The sequence below is a fragment of the Nilaparvata lugens genome, chromosome 4 (genome assembly GCF_014356525.2).
Source record: "Nilaparvata lugens isolate BPH chromosome 4, ASM1435652v1, whole genome shotgun sequence".
Lineage (NCBI taxonomy): Eukaryota > Metazoa > Arthropoda > Insecta > Hemiptera > Delphacidae > Nilaparvata > Nilaparvata lugens.
The window spans coordinates 44,593,720-44,621,687 of NC_052507.1; the positions used below are offsets into that span (position 1 = coordinate 44,593,720).

The 27,968-nt window shown below is 36.4% G+C and overlaps 1 protein-coding gene across 1 annotated transcript in view; it reads right to left on the bottom strand.

The window, feature by feature from the left end:
- Positions 1–8,946: 8,946 nt before the first annotated feature.
- The window catches only part of LOC111051127 (neurexin-3-like), a 304,920-nt gene continuing 285,898 nt past the window's right edge, over positions 8,947–27,968 (bottom strand). Inside the window, exons 4-5 of the mRNA XM_039427002.1 lie at positions 12,318–12,478; positions 8,947–9,126 (exon numbers count right to left, since the gene is read on the bottom strand). Of these exons, the coding sequence (XP_039282936.1) occupies positions 8,947–9,126; positions 12,318–12,478 (341 nt within the window). The remainder of the gene's footprint in view (positions 9,127–12,317; positions 12,479–27,968) is intronic.

Consider the following 27,968-nt stretch of genomic DNA (forward strand, 5'->3'; position numbering starts at 1 on the left):
AGAAATTAAATTGAGTCATATGTTAGTTTACATCCAAATTTTCATCCCTAAGCTTTTGGTTTCAAGCTGAGATCAAAGAAAGAAATCTCATGATGGTAGTCAATAATCAAAGTGATTGAATAAACTCTATTAAGATTTATGAAAATTCATCCCACTTTAATATTTATGATAGTAAAGTTTAGGACATGAGGAATCAGCCACGATAGATGTTATACTAACTATTATGAATAGACTCTTTTGTATGAATGGACTTCCATGAAAGAAAGAATCAGTGGATTGGCTGCTCCCACACTTTTGAATAAGTGAAACGAAAATTAAGCGTCATGCTATGCCAAAAATTTCAGAATAAGCAAGAGATCCATGGATACGAGAGTCATAAAATTCCAAATCAACTAAATTTGGAATTTAATCTTCAATTGCATCAAGCAAAAGCAAAAATAACATGATCACTGCTAATTTGATAACTGTCAACGGGAAATATTGATTGCCAATGGATAAATTCGAGGTCGACTCTTAAGCCCCGCCCAATATTCTACAAAACTCTCTGCAATTGGACTACTATTCTACAAAGCAGTTCCAATACATCAATTAATTATTCAAATAATTTGACCCAATAATTTTCATGTCAAGTTGTGGCCTAATCTCAAAAACGATTATAACAATTTTGGTAGAATTTAGATTATAAATGTTTCACAAAAATAATCTTATCTTTTAATTCCCGTAGCAACTTACCAAAGGGTGACCTGCTAGTATAATTTAAAATTGATCTCTATCTCTTCCAGTGAATGATTTAATAGAATCAACAGTTGCCTCTCATTAAGTTTGCATTTGAATAATCACATTTTCTCGAATTTCGAAATTATTCTCAATTTTAGGTGAAAATATTACTGGACATTAGTTTTAGAGATTTTTATGCTCAATTTTTTCACTTGAAAGTTTTCGTTTAAATCGTATGTGAAGCCTGATAATTGGAAATCTAAACTCAATCTTCGCATAGATCCTGAAATTTTTACAGATATGGGACTTGCGACAGTTGATAGAGCGTATCAATGACTATTTTAGGAATGAATTTGATCAAAATCTTTGAAGCCGTTTTTGAGAAAATCTTGAAAACCCTTTTTTTGACATAATTTTTGCAGCTATATTGAATTGCGTTTGATAGAATTTGTTCTTGTCGGATCCTTATAGTGTAAGAACTTCAAGTTCCATATTTCAAACCATTACGGTTATACATTAGGAGATAGGAGATAAGATATCGTGTACACAGACATACATACACTCATACACACACACACACATACAGACCAATTCCCAAAAACCACTTTTTTGGACTCAGGGGACCTTGAAACGTAAAGAAATTTAGAAATTGGGGTACCTTAATTTTTTTGGAAAGCAATACTTTCGTCTTACCTATGGTAATTGGGCAAGAAAAGTAAAAATACAATATAACAAGAGAAGACAAAATTCCATACTGGAAATTGAACTTGCTCTATACTTTTTATTGATCTTTTCATATTTGATGCATAGTTTCAAGATAAATATTATTTCCACCTAATAGTCCAGGCGCTGGCTTACATTGAGCATACATGAGAGAGGCAGAGAATTTGACTTCGGATTATTGTTAGGGGGTCTTTAGTGTATATGAAACTCGATGTCGTCACGTCCCAGGGTGGTCGACAGCTTGGTGGGGAGGGGGGTAAGTTGTAAAAAACGCGCGCTTATAAAATCGCCTGTCCTGCAGTTACTATTCATAGTACAGCTTTTAATTTTTTCTCAATATTATGTACACATAACTGGCTTTCAATGTGGTCCTCTACATTTTTGCGATAAACCGCATAGTTTTTCCGTAAAAAAATAAAATATCTCGAAAAATGTATTTTTTTATTATGGACTTTTTGTTATTTCTCGAATATTGAAGTCATTAGCCGACTTAGAGGAAAAGGCGCCCAATAAACGTTGTAGGCCGTTTCTTCCTGAATCCAATGATATATATAGTTTGGGGGTTACGATCATAGATGCGGCGGTAGGAGGGGTATAAGTAGCACTGTTACGCTGCGGCGCAGTCCTCCCCCATGATTAATGCGCGTAATGGCCTGTCTATCGCATCGCTCCTACTAGTCTATGCATTCAAATTATGTATTTCAGGAACTCTATCTTATGTATTTTCGGTCGCTGAACACGATTTTTCAACTCTCAAGTCTCAATAATTGATAATTCTTATCATAATACACTAATTATGGTCAAAATTACAAACTTCATCTCATTATCATTATTTATGATTACATTGCAATGATAAACCATCTTGTTATGAATCCTATATGTGTTTCTCAGTCGATAAAAAACTGATATTCCATTAAGAGAGAATAATTATTCGATTTAGTTCAATGATCACTTTGGAATTGCGAAAGTCAAGTAGGCTAATGGAATAAGTTAGGAATAAGTAATGGAATAATATAGGCTACCCCATATAGAGAACCGTGTAACAGGAGTAAAATATTTTCTTAATATAAATTTACATTTGGAACACAAATAATGCCAATTACTCCCATGTGATATGACTAAATATTTTATTACAAAGGAAATACAACTCTAACGCTGCGTTTACACCAAAGTTATTAACGAGATGTTAATATAACTTAATCTTTATAGATTCTATTACATTGAACATAACTTATCATACACATGATGGACATATGTGTTTACCAAGTTCCGTTAATCTAATAGAGTCTATAAAGATTAAGTTATTAACATTTTGTTAATAACTTTGGTGTAAACGCAGCTTTATCAACTGATTTCTGTGACTTATATCTACGAATAGACACTTTTCATCTGGCTGAGTTTGACTGATTGTCTTGGGGTGGTACTTGAATAGAAGTGGAATGGGAGATATCTTTCTTGAATTTGAAATATTTGGAGAGAATACTGTTGGAAATCTATTGAGGGGAGATCAGTATAATTTAGGTGTGAGAGCAAGCAATCAATTCATGAAACAATTACAAGGACTCATGAACGGTTCAAACATGATAGATTGTCAAAGTATATTTGAAAGAAGACAGGAGCTATTTGTGGAGTTTTTTTAGAATCACAATGCAAAATCAATGACTACTTGAAATTTATGACTGATTATTGTAACATAGTTTAAATTATCTTAAATTGTATTCATGCTCATAAGGAAGGACTCTGGTATTGCACATAGAAACTGTACGAGAAAAGATCCCATACTTTTTTCATTCAATCACACAAACTATGTTATGGAGTCTGTGTCATATCTAGAAAATATAGAAAAAATACCCATAGAAGTAGAAAATAATTTCCAATAAGGAAACATTAACTCTATACAGTCAATACATTTACTCTCTGTCAAATGAAACCTTGAAAATTTAATAAATGTGACAACCGATCATGCTTTGGAGCAAACCCACATTCGATCATCCAAAACTGAGTGATTGGAATAGCTAGTTCTTCAAAGGCTTTCCTAAAATGGCTGCTACTATATAAATAAATCTTCCATCAAGATATTCTGTTCAAGTGTGTTGACATCATTATGGATATCACTGGAGATTGTGAAGAAAGTCATCGAATGGAGTAAAACAAGAATAATGAGAGATGAGAATGATTTCTAGAAGCATATCCTTCTCAAGAGAACATAACATTTTTCTTCAAGACTCTGATGGACAACAGAATCTGCATAATGTTATCAATGGTCTGGAAGCAAGTGAAGAAGTGTGTGATTCTCTTTTGAACGTATAGAAAGAAATAGTTATTCGGTCTCCAACGATTTTTATCTGAACATGGTTGTGGCAAATTGTAAAAGTGTATTCTCACCTATAAAAGAAACAGAGTTCTTTCATTCTCCACGATGCAATCAAACAAAAATCCTAGTCTTAGTTGATTCTAGAACAAAAAGATCTGATCTCTGTATTTTTAATAGGTAGCTGTTTAAAGATATTCAGCATTGAAGTTTTAGTGCAGCATGCATTTCTACAATAACCGCAATCTCTGTCAACATCTGATGGATATTTGAAAAAAAAACTCTTAATCTCACTTGGCCCATGAAATTGTAAGTGAAACTAGTTGTGGATTTGACTAAATCCCTAAATATCGTTGACAAATTCGCATAATGATGACATGGCTCTCCTGAACTCAACTCCTACTTCACTTTTCAAAACTTCAATACGCTGCAAGATTATGGAAACTTTGTGATGAGAAGAGTTATGAAAATTCTCAATAAAGATGGAGTGATACAGGTGGACATAGCTTTTCATGTCTATGGTCTAAAATCAAACAAAGGTAGTGAACATATTAGAAGCAGCAGAGTAAAAGAATCACTCCAATAATATGCTCTCCAAACCACCGAGACTTGATTTCTAAATCTGTGGCAGAGATTTATTAATGTGACATGCAAAAATCTATAAAGGAATAATCCATACGTTAGCTACGTGCAGAGATACATACATTCATTCATTCATTTGTGGATAAAATTACAAATCATATAAATATGTTTGGGAAAGAATAACAGGCATGGCAAACTATTCGAATCCCAAATTTTGATACTGAATAACTTGTTACCATTTCAAAACAGTCTGAACGGGAATACGATAATGGTTGAATCAATCAAAATTTAGTGAAATATCATTATAATAATACTATTAGAAATAATATGAATGAATATTTAAATTTTCATTTCATTTTGATTTGACACATATCTATTATTATATTGGATATAATTTCTCAAAAGTTCACGACAAACTGAAGATTCACGAAAGATTAACATTTTTATACTAAACATAATCATTATGATAATGAATGAATGATGAATTCCATTTCCACCATGAAGAACTAAGAAATTCCACAAATATTTCTTGGAAATTAACTGACCACTATATCAAGTAAGCGTGGCCAGTGTGCAATTAATAATATAATTTAGCCTGCAGCGCATCACAATAAATTAATTTGAGATAAAAACAATAGAACATAAACACATATAAATATTATCATTATTCTATCCTAATATATTTCTTGAAACCCAAGTTTCGTTTATTTCAAACAGTCATTTCTTAGTTTCCTTGCAGAATGAGATGAAGTTTGTAATTTTGACCATAATTAGTATATTATGATGAGAGTTATCAATTATTGAGACTTGAGAGTTGAAAAATCGTGTTCAGCGACCGAAAATACATAAGATAGCGTTCCTGAAATACATAATTTGAATGCAAAGACTAGTAGGAGCGATGCGATAGACAGGCCATTACGCGCATTAATCATGGGGGAGGACCGCGCCGCAGCGTAACAGTGCTACTTATCCCCTCCCACCGCCGCATCTATGATCGTAACCCCCAAACTATATATATCATTGGATTCAGGAAGAAACGGCCTACAACGTTTATTGGAGCCTTTTCCTCTAAGTCGGCTAATGACTTCAATATTCGAGAAATAACAAAAAGTCCATAATAAAAAAATACATTTTTCGAGATATTTTATTTTTTTACGGAAAAACTATGCGGTTTATCGCAAAAATGTAGAGGACCACATTGAAAGCCAGTTATGTGTACATAATATTGAGAAAAAATTAAAAGCTGTACTATGAATAGTAACTGCAGGACAGGCGATTTTATAAGCGCGCGTTTTTTACAACTTACCCCCCTCCCCACAAGCTGTCGACCACCCTGGGACGTGACGACATCGAGTTTCATAAATACACTAAAGACCCCCTAACAATAATCCGAAGTCAAATTCTCTGCCTCTCTCATGTATGCTCAATGTAAGCCAGCGCCTGGACTATAAGGTAGGTTTTCGTTTATGCGTATCCGCGTTTAAAAAATAGTAAAAATAGGAACTATCCAAAATAATAACCTGCATCGTGAGTACCTATACTTCTATCATATTGAATCAGTTAATAACGTTTAACTGGAGCTATTTCATTTAATATCACAGTAATTTTTAATACTGAATACGATATTAACTGAGTGAATGTGATACCGTACAAATAATTACGATCCATTGCTTTGAATAATAGCTATTTCGACAAATTGGACACGCAGCCGAAAGCGGATACGCGCATAAACGAAAACTTACTTTAGGCCTTGTAATAGAATTGGACTCAACACGAGCTTTATTCGACATTAAATATGTGTCTTAGTAACAGAGATAACAGATTATAAATATTACAGCTGTTTTATCATCACAATCTTCCCCCCTTAATATCAATCGGCACTCGTGGGGTATGGGGCGAGCTGGCGAAGTGAGACTGTCGATTCTCTGCCGTCGTTGTGGCGAACAAACGCATATTCAGGGTTACTCTCGATTAATTCAACTTTTTCAACTTGCGATTCTTGTTTTGAGTTTTTTTGTCATCTTCTTCAACCATATTGGTCCAGGTGTCAATAGCCAGGTTGGTAATGGTTTTCCATTACTTGAGTTTCTTGCATGTAAAAACATCCGCTCATGTGGTGTGCAGTTGGTGCTTGTGCATAATAGGGAACGAATAGAGTTAAGGGCATCGGGGAGAACTTGTTCCCAGTGACTGTTGTTCAAACCTCTCGATTTTAGGGCTAGCATCACACTTTTCCATATAACTCCATTGTACCGTTCGACTTGCCCAATACCGGCTGGATTATAGGGCGATGTTCTGCTGCTGGCAATTCCTTTTGATAGTAGGAAATTTTTCAAAGCTGATGACATAAACGATGTTCCTCTATCGGAATGTATGTAAGACGGTACCCCAAAAGAGAGAATAGTGATGTAAGGTGTTTTATTACTGTATTAGTAGTCATGTCAGGACAGGGGAAGGCAAATGGGAATCTGGAATATTCGTCTATAAGAACTAAAATATACTTGTTCCTTGAACTTGATTGTAGTGGGCCTTTGAAATCCATATTAAGACGTTCAAATGTCGAGTTGCTTTGATAAGGCGGCCAGTTCCTTTGGCTTAGCGTGGTTTCATTTCAGAGCATGTAATACATTTGGAACATACTTCTTTTACATCATCTATTGAATATGGTAAGTTCTTTGTTTTGGCCCAATGATGGAGTCGAGTAACTCCTGGATGACACAGGTCCTCATGAATTTTTATCAGTTTCTTTATATCTGTATGGCATCCAACAGTGGCACAGACTCTTGATAGTGTATCTGCTGGTATATTCTCTTTTCCAACTCTATAAATTATATTGAACTTATATTCTGACATTCAAGGCGCCATCGTTGGATTTTGTCATTCTTAATCTTGCTGGTTTGTTTATTACTAAACATGAATGAAACTGATTTCTGGTCTGTGATAAGTGTAAATTCTCGTCCAAGTAAGTAATGTCGCCATTTCCTGATTGATTCCACAATGGCATAAGCTTCTTTTTCCACTGCAGAGTGCCTAGTTTCAGATGTGGAAAGAGTTCTTGAGAAAAACGCCACTGGTCTCTCATTCTGTGTTAATACTGCTCCAATAGCGTAATCTGAGGCATCAGTTTCCAAAGTGAACGGGACTTTTTCATCAATGTGCACTAGAACTGCAGATCCTATTTCTTTCTTTAATGATTCAAATATATTTCTGCATTCTTCATTCAACGGGAAGTGAGTATTATGCACAAGTGGATGGATCTTTTTGAAAATTCTTTTATCCATTTGGAGTAGTGTGCAAGCATTCCAAGGACACGCTTCAATTCTTTCTGATTTTTTGGAGCTGGTAAGTCAAGGAGTGGTTTCAATCGATCTGGATCGGGCTTAATCATACCCTGACCAATTTCGAATCCCAGAAAGGTTAAATTCTCCATAGATATTTTACACTTTTCTTCATTAATCGTGAGGCCATATTTTTCTGTTGCTTTCCAGAAATTTTCTAAATTTTCATCATGTTCTTCTTGGGTCCTTCCGCATACAATAATATCATCTAATAGGCATAACATGATGTCAAATTTTCTTGTTCTATGATTTGATCAATCACTTTCTGGAAAGCAGCTACTCCATTCGTGACTCCGAACGGAATTCTTTTGAATTGATACAGTTTGTGTCCAACTTCAAATGCGGTGAAATGCCTTTCCTCAGGCAAGATTGGTATCTGGTAATAGGCAGATTTCAGGTCAATAGATGAGAATATTTTATATTGCGCTACCTTATTGACTAATTCTTCCATTAGTGGTAGTGGATAGGCATCCAAATTCGTGAATTTGTTGATGGTCTGTGATAGTCAATCACCATACGTTTCTTTTGGTTCTCTCTTGAAGTAACAAATGCTTGAGCTCTCCAAGAAGAATGACTATTTTCTATAATATCAGCATCTTTAAGCCGTTTGACTTCATTCATCATAAACAAGTAATCCTCTTCTGAATGTCGTCTCGATTTAGTTATTATAGGCCGACAGTCCGGTTGAAGATCACGAAACAATGAGACAGGTTCTACTGTAGCTTGGGCTAGAGCACACTTTTTAATTTCATAAGTAGGCCTTCTTGCGTCATTGTCTTCATTCAGTTGTGTGTGCTTTAGATCCACCGAAATCAAAAGTGTGGATGAAAAGTTCATTAGAAAATCGTGTCCCAAAATTACACTAGCGCAACATTTGTTCAATACGATCAAAGGAAAATCATTATATCTTCGTTCTGGAAATATATTTCACTCAAAGCGCACTCAGTTGTTTTAGTGTTGCAGGCACTTGAAGCAAATGTAATCAAATTGGAATATGGCATAGTTTTCATCTTCGATTGTACTACTAGTTTCTTATCTATAAAACTTGCTGTGCTCCCAGTGTCTAATAGTGCCAATGTATCTATTCCATTAACACGTATAGGAACAAGACATTTTGAGAGGTCCAGTCTGGTATTTGCTGCTGAAATACTGTGGCAGATACAGGGTGCGGCAGCTACGATTAAGCATTTTTTAGGAGTAATAAAAAGTGACTCAGGATATATAATGGAAACATTTTTTATTTTCTGAAGCGGTTCAATATACATTTTATATTACTTAGTTTTTGAAAATTATGTCCTGAAGATGGCGACCGTTAGCATCAATACATTGTTGAAGGCGATCTCTGAAGTTTTCAGCAGCTCTTGCACACATATCGCGGGGAATGGCATTCACTTCGTCAATAATCCGCTGTTTCAACATTGCTAGAGTGTGAGGGCGGCCTTTGAAAACCCTTTCCTTCAGATATCCCCAAGAAAAAAGTCGCAAATGCTCAGATCTGGTGACCGCGCAGGCCACCCAACATCACCTCTCAAAGAGACTAGGCGTCCCGGAAACATCTCTCTCAAAACGTCTAGTGAAATTCGAGCTGTGTGAGCAGTAGCTCCATCTTGTTGGAACCACAAATCCGCCAGCCCGTGTTCTTCAACCATCTCTTCTAATTTGGGTTGCAGAAAGTTTCTCAACATCGAAACATAACGTTGGGATTCACTGTCACGGTCACTTCTTCCTCCTCAAAAAAGTAGGGGCCAACCACGCCAAATTGTGATATGGCCACACACACCGTCACTTTAGGAGAATGTTGAGGTCTTCATGAATAATTCGAGGGTTTTCTTCAGCCCAGTAGCGAAAATTTTGCTTATTCACGCACCCACTAAGATGAAAATGTGCCTCGTCACTACTAAAAAAAGCTGCATGTGGAGGGATTTGAGCAAGCATTTGCTCACACAAATTTTGTCGGTTGGCGTAGTCTACTGGGCGTAATTCTTGAGCAATCATTATTTTAAAAGGATGAAACTTTAAATCGAAATGTAAAATCCTTCTTAAACTGCGGTCTGAAATCCCCAATGCAAGAGAATGTCGTCGAGCAGAGCGTTCCGGTGATTGTTCGAATGCTGTTCTTACCCTCTGCACATTTTCTGGCGTTCTAATGGACTTGCGACGACAATGTGTATTTGTTTTCAGTGTACTACCAGTTTCCTCCATCTGCCGATCCATGACCGAATTGTGTTTGCATTCGGAACGGCGTTGTTGCGTGGAATGTTGAACTGTCGTCGAAAAGCTCGTTGTGTAGCGATCACAGATTTATTGTTCTCATAATAAGCGCGAACGGCAAAACCACGATGAGCACCGGTCCAAATCATGTTGGCTACTGAAATGGGGTAACTAAGAAACAAAAACAGACCATGTGGAAATTTGTAACTTTATCACAGCTGATGTGACAATGGAAACAAACTGCTTAATCGTTCCTGCCGCACCTTGTACCATTTGGTTTTTTTATCGTTTCGTGCTCTGCATACTTTTGAAAAATGGCTATTCGATTACAAGTTAGGCATGGTTGTCCTTTTGCTGGCATTGGCTATTATCAGTATGATTATTATAGCCACAAAATCTGCATTGAATCTTCTTTTGGTAAGAATTACGGACTAAAGTCGTTTTCTCGGTATTTTTATCCTCGTTTGCTAGGACTGTATTAACATATTCTGAACTGGTTTCGTATTCTTTAGCAATGTTTTCAGCATTCTCTAACATTCGTGAGATAGCGTCTTGCAAAGTTAGCGATTTCATTTCGAAAAGATGTTGTCTGATTTTCGATGATTCTAATCCGGAATGACGCGTCTCGGATATATTCATTTTGTTATCGTCAGCCGTGACTGCTTGAAAGTTACATGGTAAACTTAGCCGTTTTAGTTTATTATAGAATTGATCAATTGATTCTCCATGGTTTTTTTGCTTTAGATAAGCAGTAACGTGCATGTACTACATTTTGAGGTTTATAAAGCTTTCTTCAAGAGTTGTTATAGCTTCTTCAAATGATATACAATTGCAAATACTTTCAAAAATATTCGGTGACACAATTGATCAAAACATTCAATTCATCCTTTTTCGGGATTGAACTGTTTTTAAGAAGTTTAAAAATGTTACCTTCCAATTCTCCACGTTTCGGTGCTTCATCTGAATCTTGGTCAATCGATAAAACTGTTGGTTTCAGTATTTTTCCAAGCATTTGGTTTTGCGAATCGTTTTCTCCTTCACTGACTAAATCTTGACGTTTACTCGTTTTTCTTTTCGGAACCCATTTATTTATTTTTAATGTCTGATAAACAGAGAGTTGAATAATGACACCATTGTCAATCTCTGATAAACAGAGAGTTGAATAATGACACCATTGTCAATCTCTGATAAACAGAGAGTTGAATAATGACACCATTGTCAATCTCTGATAAACAGAGAGTTGAATAATGACACCATTGTCAATCTCTGATAAACAGAGAGTTGAATAATGACACCATTGTCAATCTCTGATAAACAGAGAGTTGAATAATGACACCATTGTCAATCTCTGATAAACAGAGAGTTGAATAATGACACCATTGTCAATCTCTGATAAACAGAGAGTTGAATAAACAGAGAGTTTATCAGAGATTGACAATGGTGTAATAACCGAAACCGGTCTTTCTAATTATCAATAAATCAGTGGTTTTTTTGACAATTTCTTAGTCTTTTTCATTCAATATGAATAATTACCACAATATCAACTTCTCAACTACACAAAAAGTATTATATACCACGTAAATTCCACAATATCAGATTATTGTTCCTTTTGATACATTGAGAGGGATCTGTTAATTCTAATACAGGCGATGAAAATGAAAAACCGCGAGCTACTTCATGAGACGTTATGTATGCAAGAAGGTAGTCTTCCAAAAATGAAAATCGTGCCTTGTTGACTGAACAGGAGAGGGAAGTTGGGAAGTTGACGCAAGTAAATATGAAAATCACATTAGCCTACAAGATTTGTGAAAAACTTTTCCCGCTGTTCCATAACACTCTTTCTTTTCTGAGATTTCTATGTTCGATAATAGGCCTAATTGCTTTGTATGTTATATTGATGATATCTTCTATAAAACGCCTACCAGTGGCAAAATTACTATCGAACGGAAAGATTGGTTATCACAGCATAATGATGGCTGTACTCACTACCATTAGAAACTAGATTTCCAAACTAATTAGACTTCAAATTAGAAAAAAACTTTTTTTATTATAAAATTAGGTATAAAATATTAAACTATTCCATTTTTCCATCATCAAACTATTTCAATCTTTCCATTTTTTATCATTAAAAATAGTTTAAACTATCAATTTCGATATTCTTTATTCGATTTTCCGGTCGTCAAATATTTATTTTGGATGAAATAGGCAGTGTTTATTCATCATTCCATAAATTAGAAGAATTTAATTTATTTGGGTTCTGAATGAAATCTGAATACTGGATAAGAAAACTGTACTGAAAACTAATACAGGATTATAGCATCCAGCCAACATTTGTATAAAATGATGAATATAAATATAACAGAGTTCAACAAACAACTGGTCTGTATCATTATAGAAAACTAATTTATTATTTGATGTAAATCATTTGTACATACCTCTTGAATCTTCCTATGAACAGTAACTTTGTGCCATTGGTTGTCATCAAACCTAACTTTATTGGGCTTGACGTGCAAATCTAGTTTACCATTGGCTAAGCTCATACTAAGTATCACACCACCTTCTTTGAGCGCTAAATTTAAATAATCCATCCCATCACCTGAAACAAATAAAATGGGAATGTATCATTCAATCAAAATTCCAATTTGAACATTTGACGAGATCTAGAAAGTTTTTATAAACATGTAATACATTCAGACTTTGAAATGAGAACAAGAGGAGGAGGAGTGGGAGGAGAGGGAGGATGCATAGAAGAACGATGGAAGAGGGGGGTGGGTTTGAGTAAGGGGTGGGGAAGAAGGAGAGAAAACAGGAGATGGTGGTGGTGTAGGAGGAGAAGGAGAAGAATAAGAATAAGAAGAAGAATGAGCAGATGAATAATGCTTTCACGGTTTTTAGTAAATGTTCTTTACTGTGCTGTAGTACTTTAGTGTACACAAAACAATACTACTATAGTACGGTATCTAACATCGAGAAAATATCCATATAAATTTATGAAATATTCAGTGTGATACAATATTGATGGTTGAGAGATGTTTAGAGTTCCTGTGTTTCAAACCATTACACCAATCAATGGAATCCACGAATAAAACTTTACTGCATTACTTGTAGGGAATTCTACAATTTCTTCCATCTTTGTTTATGGTGTCGAATGGACAGTTGTTAGTTGTTTTTGTTAGGTACACTGAATGTTTGTTGGAGCGAGATTGTGAGTATCGACCTCCATGCAATGACTGCAAAGGACTGTAGATTACTGTTTTGGGAATTCTTTATCGAGGTCAAGGAAAGAGCTGAATGTTAGATTTATTTTTCCTTCAGAATGTTTTCCAAGCTTTTCCTGTAGGAAGACCATCAAAAGCACACTTGAGATTCGTATCCGTACCTTGTGGAAAGTTCACCTCATTAAAACTGTAAAAAGGTTGGAACCGAGTCTTCACAGTGAAGTGGAAACTTATCCATTCACTAACACAAAGTTCGAATCACTTAGTACGGATGGTAGTTTCTATTGTGATAGAATTCATAACAACTCGGCGAATACTAACTTTCATCTATTGCAGAGGCTGAGATATTCCAAGGTACATGAGCATTCTATGAATAAACATGGTGCCCACCGAAGCAGGTCAACTCTTCTGATGTTTTAATATGGCAAGAAGTGTCACGATAAATTATAAATGTGTGCTTCAAAAACTCAGTTCGAAGAAGCTCTTCCCTCCTTTTATATATTATTTAATATTTTCCTCCTTCAAAATTTCTCATATCTTTCTCACTTATTATTATACTCTGTTACAGTGTTCTGTAGTCTGTCAGAACCGAACGGTTGAAAACTTGAAATTCATGTAAATAGAATTTTTTTCGTAGTAGACATGTCACTTTAAAATATATGTTTTATAATGAGAAATATGTACTGATGAAAATAAAAACTCATTTCTCCAGCTACTAGGATAATGAATCTTTACTTAGAACTTTACTGAACAGCATAGTAATCCCGATAAATTGATACCGGTATCAATTTAAAGGTATTTAATATGTTGATTTCCTATGTTGAAATTGATTAAATGAAACTAGATGAATGATGAAATATTTTTAATGTTGGAATGACAAAATTGAACTCTGGATAACTATTGGAACAAAATGTTACAAAATATAAAGGAACTATACCAGTTGAAAACATCACAGGTGGCAATCAGATGATTCGCCACATTACAACCCCGGGCAGACGATTTGGCCATCCGAAATTTTGAAGCTCACTTTTTTTCCTGGGACAGGGTGGGAAGGCTGAGGTGAGTCGTCTTGAAGGTTGTGTGAGAAACGGTCGAGGTTTCTCTGTAGATACATCACAGAGCACAGTAAGTGGTGATCCAGGAATGAGTACACGTTCCAATGAAAGAGAAGAATTCTCTGGTGGTATCTTCTGAAGTTGGGTACCTTTGACATAATTATTGTATATTCATCGAAAACTCAGAGGTGATTGATAATTGGTTAGGTTGAATTGGTGGGAGTTGATTAGTTGATTGTTGATTGGTTGAGTTTGTGGAGATGATTGGTTAGGAAGCATAGACTGGAGGCTTGTGGTCTGTGCAGATAGTGAAGGGATGTCCTTCTAAGAAGTAGCGAAAATGCTGTACCGCTACATAAACAGCAAGTTGCTAGCAATAGTATACTGGCCAATAGCTTTCTTTCAAAGATAATTTTTTTGAAAAGAAAGCAAGAGGTTGCCATAGTATTCTGGCCAGCAACTTTCTTCCAAAGATAATTTTTTTTGAAAAGAAAGCAAGAGGTTGCCATACGCCTTCAACCAGTTGTAAGCATTCTCCAACTGAATGATTAGAAGCATCAGTAAATGAACCAAGTGTTTAATTCTTGAATGATTACTCTTCTTTCCCATTCCTGAAGTACTGTCATTCATCCATGCTTCATCAAGAAATATTACTCTCTCCCAGTCCAGATGTTTGGCGGAATTCAAAAAGTAGTCTCTCTTTATTATGTTCACTTGATCCATGCTTCAGAAATGTAATTTTCATTTTTGTAGGAATTAAAACCTGTCATCCATCTTCAAAAAATGTTTAAAAACAAACTTGAAAGTGTTCAATACAAATTTCATCTTTTTATAGGTTAATAGAAGTTTTAAAAATACAATTGATGCTGTAATATTGTGAATTGTTCTCGTTGAACAGAAATTTGTTCTTCATCCATCGTGGTGGATAACTTGAGTAACTAGGTAATTTTTAGGTAACTTTTACTCACATGAAACATCTGTAAAAATGCTTGCTGTTGATAACGTCGGGGTCACCAATATAGGAATTTAATTTGTTGATTTCCTATGTTGAAATTGATTGAATGAAACTAGATGAATGATGAAACATTTTTAATGTTGGAATGTCAAAATTGAACTCTGGATATCTATTGAAATAAAATGTTACAAGTGATAAACAAACTATACCAGTTGAAAACATCACAGGTGGCAATCGGATGATTCGCCACACATTCATTTATGGATCATTATCATCAACCACACACCTCTTGATTACTAGCCAATAATTGGGCATTGCAATAGATAACCGAAAAACAAGGAAGACATGTTCGCCTCAAATATAGTTTTTCATTACTGTATTAGATTTATGTGCTGTAGCAAATATAATATAGTTTATACTGTATCAGTAGTTATACAAATTTCTGATTAAGTGGACTGTAATTTTAATCGATTTAATATTCAAGATATTCTGGCAGAAAAATACTAATGAATCCATTCATGATGCGAAGAAAATCTCTATTATTAAAATTACCCCGGCTGATGATCTACGCTGTAAGAGTGATTTTTACTTACAGGTTGGGTGGTAAAAAGGTAAAAGAAAGAATTAAGGAATAGAGAAATGTAAATAAATCACTTGACCTCTGATGATTTATGATGTAGCCAGGCACTGCAGAGAGTAGTTGAATCATGTATGGAATTCCGCTTCTCAATTTTACTATTAATTCACTACTACTTTCAAAATAAAAAATACCCAAATTCTCACATGTACTTCAAATTCAATTATTACTCTCTATAATTGGAGACATGGAATTACAATTAATAATTTCCGATAAAAATACAAACAAATCATCGAACGAGTTGAACTGTCCTGTCAACGGAGGCAGTTATGCGAGCTGACTGGCATTTGAAAACTACAAAACAAACAATTAAACAATCATGCACTAGTGTGCGCCAGTAGACGGGGAAGATTGAACCTAACTACTCAGCGCCAAACTCCATTAAATTCAAATGGTGTCAACATACCCCCAAGCCTGAAAAATTAATTTCCAGCCAAAACTGGAAACACAAAAAAAAATCCGCAAACCCACAAAAAAACATGCTAGGAAAAACCAACTCCAAGTGAAAACAAAAGACCAATAAACAAAATGTGTGAGCTACACACACAAAAAGTCAACAACTTGATGAATTACAACTTATAATGCTCATTGAGTTGGCAATGGATACAGTTTTGTAGCCGGCCGCTTATAACGTCCATTAACCAACCGTACTGTAGCCACCCTTACAATTCCGTCTGATCCGGGAAATACCTGCTCAATCACACCCATTGGCCCCTTCAAAGGGGGAAGATTAGGCTGGTCCACTATCACCAGTGTGAGCGATGCTGTATCTTTACACTACTTCTGTCTGACCTGTAATTCGTGGAGGTACTCCTTTCGCCATCTACTCCAAAAATATTGAACCATTTGGCTGACTAACTCGAAACGATTCAAAGGATTGATTGAACATTTTTCGTCATCCTCCATAAGAAGATATTTTAGAGGTGTCAATGTCAGGAAATGTGCGGGTGTAAGCGCTAGTGGTTCTCGCAGATCTGAGCTCAATGGACACAGGGGTCTTGAATTCAGCACGGCTTCGATTTGTACTAATACGGTGTTCAACTCTTTGTAGGTCAACAACTGTTTCCCAATCACACGGAACAGGTGTGACTTAACGTTCGCGTCCCATATGCCACCAAAATTAGGGTAAAAACCAAAATACCTGGCAGTAAAAATTTCCATTCAATTCGGTACTCTGACAATTATTGAGATGAGAACATTTCTTGAAAGGCTGATGAATTCAGTAATTGTGACAATTCTTCATTAGCACCAACAAAATTCGTACCACAATCGGAGTGCATCACACGACAGGGCCCATAACACGATAAAAATGGCCGGAAAGCATCCAAAAATTGAGGCGTTGATAAACCTGACACCAGCTCAATGTGTACTGCCTTTGTCACCATGCAAACACACAAACATATGTAGGCTTCAAGGATGAAAGGATTCCGGCGCTTAACCATGTTAATATTTATTGGAGTTGCACAGTCCTTCCACATTCTTGGAAGGGTTTGCATGACGTGACTCAGCAAGACGGTAGGTTACCCATTTTGGGTGTGATCACTCTTGGACTACATCGAAAACAGATAATACATTTATGAACACAATTATTACAAATAACTGTATGAGCGGACAATATCCAGAATTTCTGTCTAATTAGTGAAAACAATAAATGAGGACCTGCATGACTGTTTTATGATAGTGATCAATCAACAATGTGACAAAGTGATCTGTTTTCGGTAACACAATTTGATGACAACTATCAAACTCAATGCTCGCATTCTGCAAGCAACCATCACCTCAAATAAGCTTGCTATCTAAAAAGGGGGACAACAACCACTGAAAACGAGTAGGACAATCTTTTCTATTTTTCAATAAATTCAGTTCTGATGAAAAATGAATTTTTTGAATCACTCTGCACAAATACAACTCAGCTATATCAAAGTCCAAAGTTCCTGGTTTCGGTAATATTCGTGCAGCCTTCAAAACAATGACAACAACACGCAACAAATATTTATAAGTGGAACAGCACTCAATCAGACGATAGATTACATTATCAGACAAATTTTCTGAATCGAATACAGTCAATACAGTGTTCTTTTTCACCTCTGGCGGATTTTCCAGCTCAACGAATTCCGTATTAACCGGCCAATGACTCTCATCCATAGACAACCACTCAGGCCCTGTCCACCATAAATTGTGCTCTACAAGGTCGCGTGGAGTCAAGCCTCTTGACAAACAATCCGCTGGATTCTCCATACCTGCTATGTGCATCCATCAATCAATCAATCAGACAATCTTGAATCCGGGAAACTCTATTTGCGACATCACCGAGATGGTGATGCTCTAATCCAATGAAGTGTAACAGTGGAGTCTGAAAACCCTAACGCTCGATCCACTTACAACGTTTGCAAATTAAAAACACAGTAGTGTTCAATAGCTCACTCAGAAGGACTACCGCACATAATTCCAATCGCTAATTCCAGTCTTTGAAGGAGCTACTTTGGACTTAGCACACAATAATGAAATCTGAGTCAAATGATCACTACTATGAGTCTTCAAATAAATTACAGCACCATAGCCCAATTCTGAAGCATCACAAAAACCAATCAATTGAATGGGTGAATCAGATGATACTCCAACATATCTGGGAATAGAGAACTTTGAAAGGCAATTAAACTCTCTTTGAAAATTTTCCCACAATGTTCGAATCTCAATAGGTGCAATTTCGTCCCAATCTAGACCTAATTCCCACAATTTCCCTATTATACATTTCAGAAACAAAGTCAAAGGAGCTAGAAGACCAAGTGGATCAAATATTCTCGCACTAGTGAAGAGTATGTTATGCTTTGTTGTGTCCTTCTGTTCTGAATTCACAAGAAAGTTAAATACGTCAGTACTAGGCTGCCATTCAAGTCCCAAAATAGCCAATGTACTAGCCTCAAATTCTTTTCCAAGAGAGGATTTTTCGCTATCCAACATTTTTGACAACATTTCCGGAGAATTTGATGCCCACTTCGTCAATTCAAAACCTCCCTATCTAAACAATTCTTTAGACTGATGATAAAGCGCATCTGCTTCATGTAATGATGGAACTGACGTGACTAAATCATCCATGAACATCGAACATTGGATTCTTTTCTCTGCGAACGGGAAATTTCCACCCTCTTCTTGTACTAATTGATGTACTGTTCTGAGCACTAAATAAGGCCCACATGCAAGACATTCAGAGATAGGCCGGTTACTGTTCTAGCACTCGCATCGAAGACAATACACACCGGTGTACTTGTACTGCGAGCTTTAACAATACAGTGATGAGGAATTTACTAAAGACATATGACCCTGCCTCAAATAGTCAACCATAATTTCATGATACACAATTTTTACACTCTCAGAACGAGCAAGACATTTTTCTAAGTTTAACAGTCTTCATTTCACCATTGAGAACGAATCTCCTAGATTATCAGACAATTTCAAAAACGGCAATGATACCACAAACCAACCACAGTCCAAACGACGAACCGACAATTTAAATTGATTTTCACAATCAATTTCGTTCACAGTGAGAGAACTCTTAGCCTTAGGACATTCTTCAATTTCCCAGAATTTTTGTACAAGATTATCCAATGATGGATTACAAACAAATAAACAACTATCATCTCCATCATTGTCTAATGCATTCACAACTGGTGCACGGCCCATCACAATATGGCCAGACACACTGCTGACAGTTCTAACTGGACCTAAACGTTCAGTAGACTGCTTATCTTTCAACAATTCTGGGATGTACTCGGCGCCAATAATGCCATCAATATAACTAGGTAAATAAATATATCGTATCAGCAAGATCAAGACCCTCAAATACAACAATTTAGATCTGTCTACTCTTCGAGTCTTCGAGAAGGCAATTTATTGACAATATGATTTACGACCAAAGCTTGTATAGAAAAAGAAACAGCTGGCTCTGTGAGAGAGGAAAGCATAAAGGCCATTTCACCCCGCACCGCTCTCGACCCTCCGCCAAAACAATTAATTGTTGTCGCCAGAGTGTTATCAGCAAACCAAGTCGTTTACAAGCCTTTGTAGTTCGAAAGTTACACTGACTCCCAGAATCTAGCAGTAATCTAACCCTACCACGATTTTCCTGTCTACTGTCTACTCAAAACAGTAGCCACTACAGTAGACAACAACACAGTTGATTCAGCATTCTTACTGTCATTGACCTTGGTCGAACAGTTGACCACTTCCTTGTTCACATTATTCATATCACCCTGAGACGATTTCTTATTAAAATCGAAATGCAATAAGGAATGATGCGGCTTTTCACACTGGTTACAACGCACTATACTAGTACATTCCCGAACAGAATGACTATTAAGCAAACACTTGAAACAAAATGATTTGTCTTTTACAAAACTGAACCGTTCCCACGGTGACAATTTCAAAAAAGAATGACGATCAAGTAAGCTATGAGTAGCTTGATTACACTTTGAACAATTTGACTTTTCACAAACATTACCAGTCGAAGTCGTCTGTGACTGAACCGCCAAAATCTTAGAATTTGACAAGTTCTTGACTGGCTTGACACCACTTGAAGATTCGAATTTATTATTTTTGTCACATGGCAATGACTTGAACTGTCTTTCTACGAAGTGTACAAAATCTTTGTAAGTAGGGAGGTCCTTATCAGAGACAACAAATCTCGAACTCTCTACGAGATGTTGGATCAAACACTTTCAATCCCTGGTACAAGAAAATAGAATCCTCCAATCCATCATTTTTTACCCACTTCAAAGCTGTAATAGAATTACAAAATCTATCTAATATCGATGCCAAGCCCGCCCTAGATTCAACCTTCAAACTTTTAAGTACTTCATCTAAATAAGAATCTATCTGAGATCTATGGTCATGATAATGGCTAACCAGTGCATCCTAAATAATTTTGTAATTAGTGGCTATAGGTGGAAGATGTTTACAAATATTTGCAGCCTCATGAGTAAGCTTTGAAACTAAATACTGGACCTTATGCTGATCTGATAAAGTGGTATTGTCATGGACTAATGATTTGAATAATCCAAAAAACATAGACCATTCAGCCTGACGTCCACTAAAATTTGGCAATTGAATTTTCGGTAATCATTATTGTTTATTAGTTACCCTACTTGCTGAAACTGTCAGTGAAGCTGCTTGCTTGGATTCTGATTGTTTTTTATTTTTTCGACTGTTTTATCGATAAATGCGATCATATCCAAATGTGAGTTATTGAATTTAGGGCCATATTCTGGGTCTACACTCATTTCTAACTCATTGATCTTGAATTCAATACTATCATAATCCGCGACTGTTGCTGGAATTAATCTAGCCAGAGTTGAAACATATTGAGCTGTTTTCTGATCAGATACATTTTTACACAAATCAAATGTACGCTGTATTCTCTGATATAATTGTTCTAACTTCACCCTATGAATTTTCAATATTGCAGGAAGAATTTTAGGATCTTATTCTCCTTGCATATTCATTGTGAATAGCTTTTGTTATCATCAACGATAAGATGGTGATGAACAAACAACTTATCTGTAGACATGATCCTACTGATCATGGAACAAAACTACACTCACCTATTGCAGTGCGAGTTGCTTGACACAAACTGCTCTCATGACAACCTCCTCCAAAGCAACGACAAAGCCCTCCGGGTGGCTAAATTTTGGGAGCGAAATATATAGAAAAATAGAAGACTGGTGATCCTGGACATGGAAAGTAAGTAAGTAAGTAACTTCATCCTATGAATTTTTAACATTGCAGGAAGAATTTTAGGATCTAATTCTCCTTGCGTATTCATTGTGAATAGCTTTTGTTATCATCAACGATAAGATAGTGATGAACAAACAACTTATCTGTAGACATGATCCTACTGATAAGCACAACAAAGTTTAGCGTATCTGCTCTACACTCTTGAACCTGTCAACTATGATATGAACAAACTACTAATGAATATATGAGAATTTGAGTGCAATTTAGGCAAATACAAATCACGGGCCGGTGGACCAAACAATAGTTATACAAATTTCTGATCAAGTGGACTGTAATTTTAATTGATTTAATATTCAATATATTCTGGCAGAAAAATACTAATGAATCCATTCATGATGCAATGAAAATCTCTATTATTAAAACTTACCCTGGCTGATGATCTACGCTGTAAGTCAGAGTGATTTTTTCCTATAGGTTTGGGTGGTACAAAGGTAAAGGAAAGAATTAAGGAATGGAGAAATGTAAATAAATCACTTGAGCTCTGATGATTTATGATGTAGCCAGGCACTGCAGAGAGTTGTTTGAATCATGTATGGAATTCCGCTTCTCAATTTTACTATTAATTCACTACTACTTTCAATACTGTATAAAAAATACTCAATTCTCACATGTACTTTAAAATCAATTATTACACCCTACGATTGGAGACACAGAAATACAATTAATAATTTCCGATAAAAATACAAACAAATCAATGAAAAAGTTGAACTGTCCTGTCAACGGAGGCAGTTATGCGAGCCGACTACCGCCGTGAAGCTGGCCCCACCATATCAAGCCCAAAATTTGAAACATATACCAATATTCAGGGCTTTTTTTGGGCTTCCAGAATATCTAAGTTTCAATTTTTGGGCTCAACCGGAAATGGGGTTTATAAGGGTTTATACATTGGCGGGCCAGCTTCACGGTTAGCCCGCCACCATCACCGATCTTGAAGATGAATGTGTCATTCGATAGAGCGAATTTTGGGCTTTCATTCTATACCATTTTCAAATTTTGGGCTCAATAATTACACTGCGGGCGGAGGAAAAACGTTATAGGCAGGGGGAGGGGGGGTTAATGTATTAAACCAGGTCCCTTATCGCCGCCAGGAAGAGTGTATTCCAGAAAAAATTGATGAGAATCGATGGAACATGTCTTCAGCTATCATATGATACCACTTTCAATTTTTGGGCTCGATAATCACGCCGTCAGCGGGGGGGGGAAGGGTTGTAGGTAACCAGGTCCCTTGCCGCCCCACCATATCGAGCCCAAAATTTGAAACATATGCCAATATCTAGGGCTTTTTTTGGGCTTCCAGAATAACCAAGTTTCAATTTTTGGGCTCAACCGGAAATGGGTTTAATAAGGGTTTATACATTGGCGGGCCAGCTTCACGGTTAGCCCGCCACCATCACCGATCTTGAAGATGAAGGTGTCATTGGATAGAGAGAATTTCGGGGTTTCATTCTATACCATTTTCAAATTTTGGGCTCAATAATTATGCTGCTGGCGGAGGAAAAACGTTGTAGGCATGGGGAGGGGGGGAATGTATTAAACCAGGTCCCTTGTCGCCGCCAGGGAAAGTGTATTCCAGGAAAAATTGATGAGAAACGATAGAACAAGTCTTCAGCTATCATATGATACCACTTTCAATTTTTGGGCTCGATAATCACGCCGTCAGCGGGGGGGAAGGGTTGTAGGTAACCAGGTCCCTTGCCACCCCCAGGGTATGTGTAATCGAGAAAAATCCGATAAAAATCGATGTAACAAGTCTACAGCTATCATATTATACCACTTTCAATTTTTGGGCTCGATAATCACGCCGTCAGCGGGGGGGAAGGGTTGTAGGTAACCAGGTCCCTTGCCGCCCCCAGGGTATGAGTAATCAAAAAAAATCTGATGGAAATCGATGTAACAAATCTACCGCTATCATATTAAACCACTTTCAATTTTTGGGCTCGTTATTCACGCCGTCAGCGGGGGGGAAGGGTTGTAGGTAATCAGGTCCCTTGCCGCCCCCAGGGTATGTGTAATCGAGAAAAATCCGATGGAAATCGATGTAACAAATCTTCAGCTATCATATTATACCACTTTCAATTTTTGGGCTCGATAATCACGCCGTCAGCGGGGGGGAAGTGTTGCAGGTAACCAGGTTACTTGCCGCCCCCCGGGTAGTTGTATTTCATAATAATTTAACGGAAATCGATGTAACACGTCTACAGCTATCATTTGATACCACTTTCAATTTTTGGGCTCGATAATCACGCCGTCAGCGGGGGGGAAGGGTTGTAGGTAACCATGTCCCTTGCCACCCCCAGGGTATGTGTAATCGAGAAAAATCCGATGGTAATCGATGTAACAAATCTTCAGCTATCATATTAAACCACTTTCAATTTTTGGGCTCGATAATCACGCCGTCAGCGGGGGGGAAGTGTTGTAGGTAACCAGGTCCCTTGCCGCCCCCAGGGTATGTGTATTCGAGGAAAATTCCATGGAAATCGATGGAACAAGTCTTCAGCTATCATGTTATACCACTTTCATTTTTTCGGCTCGATAATCACGCCGTCAGCGGAGGGAAAGGGTTGTAGGTAACCAGGTCCCTTGCCACCCACAGGGTATGTGTATTCGAGGAAAATTCCATGGAAATCGATGGAATAAGTCTTCAGCTATCATGTGATTCCTCTTTCAATTTTTCGGCTCGATAATCACGCCGTCAGCGGAGGGAAAGGGTTGTAGGTAACCAGGTCCCTTGCCACCCCCAGGGTATGTGTATTCGAGGAAAATTCCATTGAAATCGATGGAACAAGTCTATAGCTATTATACCACTTTCAAATTTTGGGCTCGATAATTACGCTTTCAGTGACTGGAAGAGCTGTTGGTAACCAGGTCCTTTGTCGCCCCCAGGAAAGGTGAATTCCAGAAAAACTTGATGGATATCGATGAAACAATCCCTCAGCTATTGATATGATACCATTTTCAAATTTTGGGCTCAACAATTACTCCGTCAGCGGGGTGAAAGGTTGTAGGTAACCAGGTACTTTGCCGCCCCCAAAAATATGATACAGTACCAAGTTCTGTAAAGCTAAATTTCATTGAATAATCATTTTTTACAAAAATAAAATGAAAACTCGTAAATCAGTTGAATGTTCAAGTCAGAAGGTTGGATATTATTAAATTCTGATTATGTTCTAACATCAAATTCGTGAAATTCTTATAACTTTGTTAGTTTTGTACAGATTGATTTGAAACTTCATGGGTGTGCGAAGGAAAATTGTATGAAGGAAACGTTCCTGATTTTTTGTAGAACTTTCCCACGTCCCCTTCTCCCTCCTAAACCAAAAAAACATAATATATGGTAGTTCTGATGCTATATGCGAGAAAATTCATAAGTCGCGCTATTCTGAGCTTCCTCTGTGCTTCGCGGCAAGGAAGAGGATTGGATTAAATCGCCCGCGGAACAACGCTATTGGTCTACTCATTAGCGCTATTTTTGAATCCTCTCTCATATACCATCAGAACTACCATATGTTTTCGGTTTAAGAGGGAGAAGGGGACGTAGGAAAATTCTACAAAAAATCATGAACGATTCCCTTCATACAATTAACACACCCATGAAGTTTCAAATCAATCTGTTCAAAAATAACGAAGTTATAAGAATTTCTCCAATTTGTTGTTAGTTTATAATCAAAATTGAATAATATCCAACCTTCCGACCTGGACATTCAACTGATTTTTGAGTTATCATTTAATTTTTGTCAAAAAATTATTATTCAATGATATTTTAGCTTTTCTGAGCTTGTGATCATATTTTTGACGAGTTTCTTCATACCTATATCCAATCAGGTATATCTTATATGATTCAGTTCTTGAGTAATTAACATTTATTTTGTATATTCTTGTCATTGAGTACATACCTAACTGGATGAATACTTCTTGTACAAATCAATTCATATTCCATATAATTCAGTAATATTCTAGTAATTTGAATTAGAATAAAATATTATATGAGGAACTGTCTTAAAAGGCTGTTGGAGAATGTTTATTATAGAATGTAGTAACTGTTTGTAGCATTCAACGTTTTAATTCAAGTTCAGTATACTTTCTTGTGCATATCATTTATCATTGTCATAAACTGTACGATAGGTATGGATTGAAACTTGGAATAAATTTAAATGATAGGCGGTGTATTTAAAAATAATAATAGGCGGTGTTTGGCAAAGATGAATTCCAAACAATATTGTGATGTGATGTCGAAATGCAATAAACATTAGCTGCAATAAACTTGTAGATCTGAGAATTTTTTTATTCTTCGACTAGTCTATCAACCTCCTGCACACGTTATTCAGCTGTAGGTCGGTCAGAATAAATAACATTTTAAACGGCCGCCATTGTGTGTATGAATTCGAAAAATTGTCATAATTTATTCTTTTGTAGCTCTATCTAGTCACAAATCATTGTGCAAAGTTCCTATTCCTATTAGAAAACAAATTGTAAGCAGTGGCCTAACGTACACCACCGCTGCCCCCGCGGCGCGGGGGGGGGCGGGTCACCAGGGGGCACGGGCTAGGGCCCGGATAATATGTAGGCTAATATAGTATTTAGTATTATTAATATAATATTTAGTTTTCTGAAAAAATAGAATTACCCGGTCTAGGGGGCCCGGGTTAGGGCCCGAAATGATAATTATATATTGCATACTTTAAAAAGAAAAATTAAATAATAATGGAAGTAACTTTTGATAAAAAAGCAGAAGTTTTATTGTGGAAAATGACAGGTTTCATTCATTGTGTAAGAAGAAATAATATGCAATTGAACGATGTTATCAGTCTGATTATAAATTAATATCAAGATAATACAAGTAGAAAATAATGAATAAGGCAAGAAATAAAAACAATCATTGGTCAAATATCTTGACAGCAGTAACAAGAGTTGAAATGCCATCTTCTTCTTCTACGTAATAAGAGAGACTAGGGGTTGTGTTTGTTCGTTTGTTCGCATCAAAACATGTCAACTTATGGATTGCATACCGCAAAAACGGGAATGATTTAGATTTCCAAACTTTGCACATAGATTCTAAACATTTCAATTTCAAATTTTTGCTCCTCGAAGCCGAAATTTTAATTATCCTTCTTGGTTTTTCAGAAATAATGTTCAAATTTCATTCATGGGACATGAAATAATATACAATAATATAATGTACCTATTATACCTAACTGAAATGCCATACGTTAAAGGAACTATAGTATAAGAGTACCTCTCCGAAACCGTTTTTACGTTTAATATTGGCAACAAAATTGAAATAGTCTAATTTTGTTAGGTTGACAGTAAGTTGAAGATGGTTTTCAATCAAGATTTGAGCTCTGTCATGTTATAAAGTTAGCGCTGAGTCGAATAACTCATTTATGTGATATTACTGTTTTCTTTACATTAACAACTATTTGTATTTTTAATGAAACATCCCTATTATAAATCCTCAGTAATATTTAAAATCGATAGTAGATATAAAAATGTTTAATGCTAAACTGAAGGACTATCTAGTGGGATCTAGTGTATTGATAGTGATGATTTGTTCTTTCAAAATGTTTATTTTCTTATAATATGACAAAACAAGTAAAGTATAGTATTGATTGTAACAAAATGTGACAATATTCAATGCACTTGTATAATTATTGTATGATTGTCTGATTGATTGTTTGAAATATTTATATTGCACTTCCGAAAATATAATGATATATATATATAAATTATGTAAACTTAAACAATTGATGTGCTGACTACTATTTTTGTCAGTACCGCTTAGTGTCGCTCTCAGCGCGCTCATTTTAGTTAGTCTACTCCAGCCACTTGATGTGTTAACATGTATTTTTGCAAATAAAATTCTTTTAAAAACTGAGTTTTAATGAACGTGAACGTGTTTGGCGCCCGAACAGGGACCCTGAAGAGTTTTTCGTGAAAATTTCGTGAAAATTGTGCTGTTCATTCAACCGCCAGTTTATATTGATCAATTATCAATCACAAGTGATCGCGGAAAATTCGAAAGTCGGGGTCGCAACTGATATGAACCATCATCGAGACCGTCAAGTGGAAGAGTGACTCATCAACACCAACAACCAACAACCACCATCCTGGGGAAGAAAGGCAAGAAGGATAGCAGACCAGACCATAAGCTTCTTATCGATTACCGGCCAAGGTTAAGATCGTACCTGGCTCTGGCTGCAGCTGTATCCAACTCCACAGTTCAAGGTAACACGTCTTCTACATCTACAATCAGTGACAGTGAAGATAACAGTGAAAGCACAATGGATAACCCCCTTATTTCAAGACCAATTGCGAAACATCACCTACACATAATACCTGAATATACAGGAAACCCAATAGAACTACTTAGCTTTCTCGAAGTTGTCGAAAAATTGAAAAATGACTATTGTAATAATCGTATCGCGGAAGCAGCA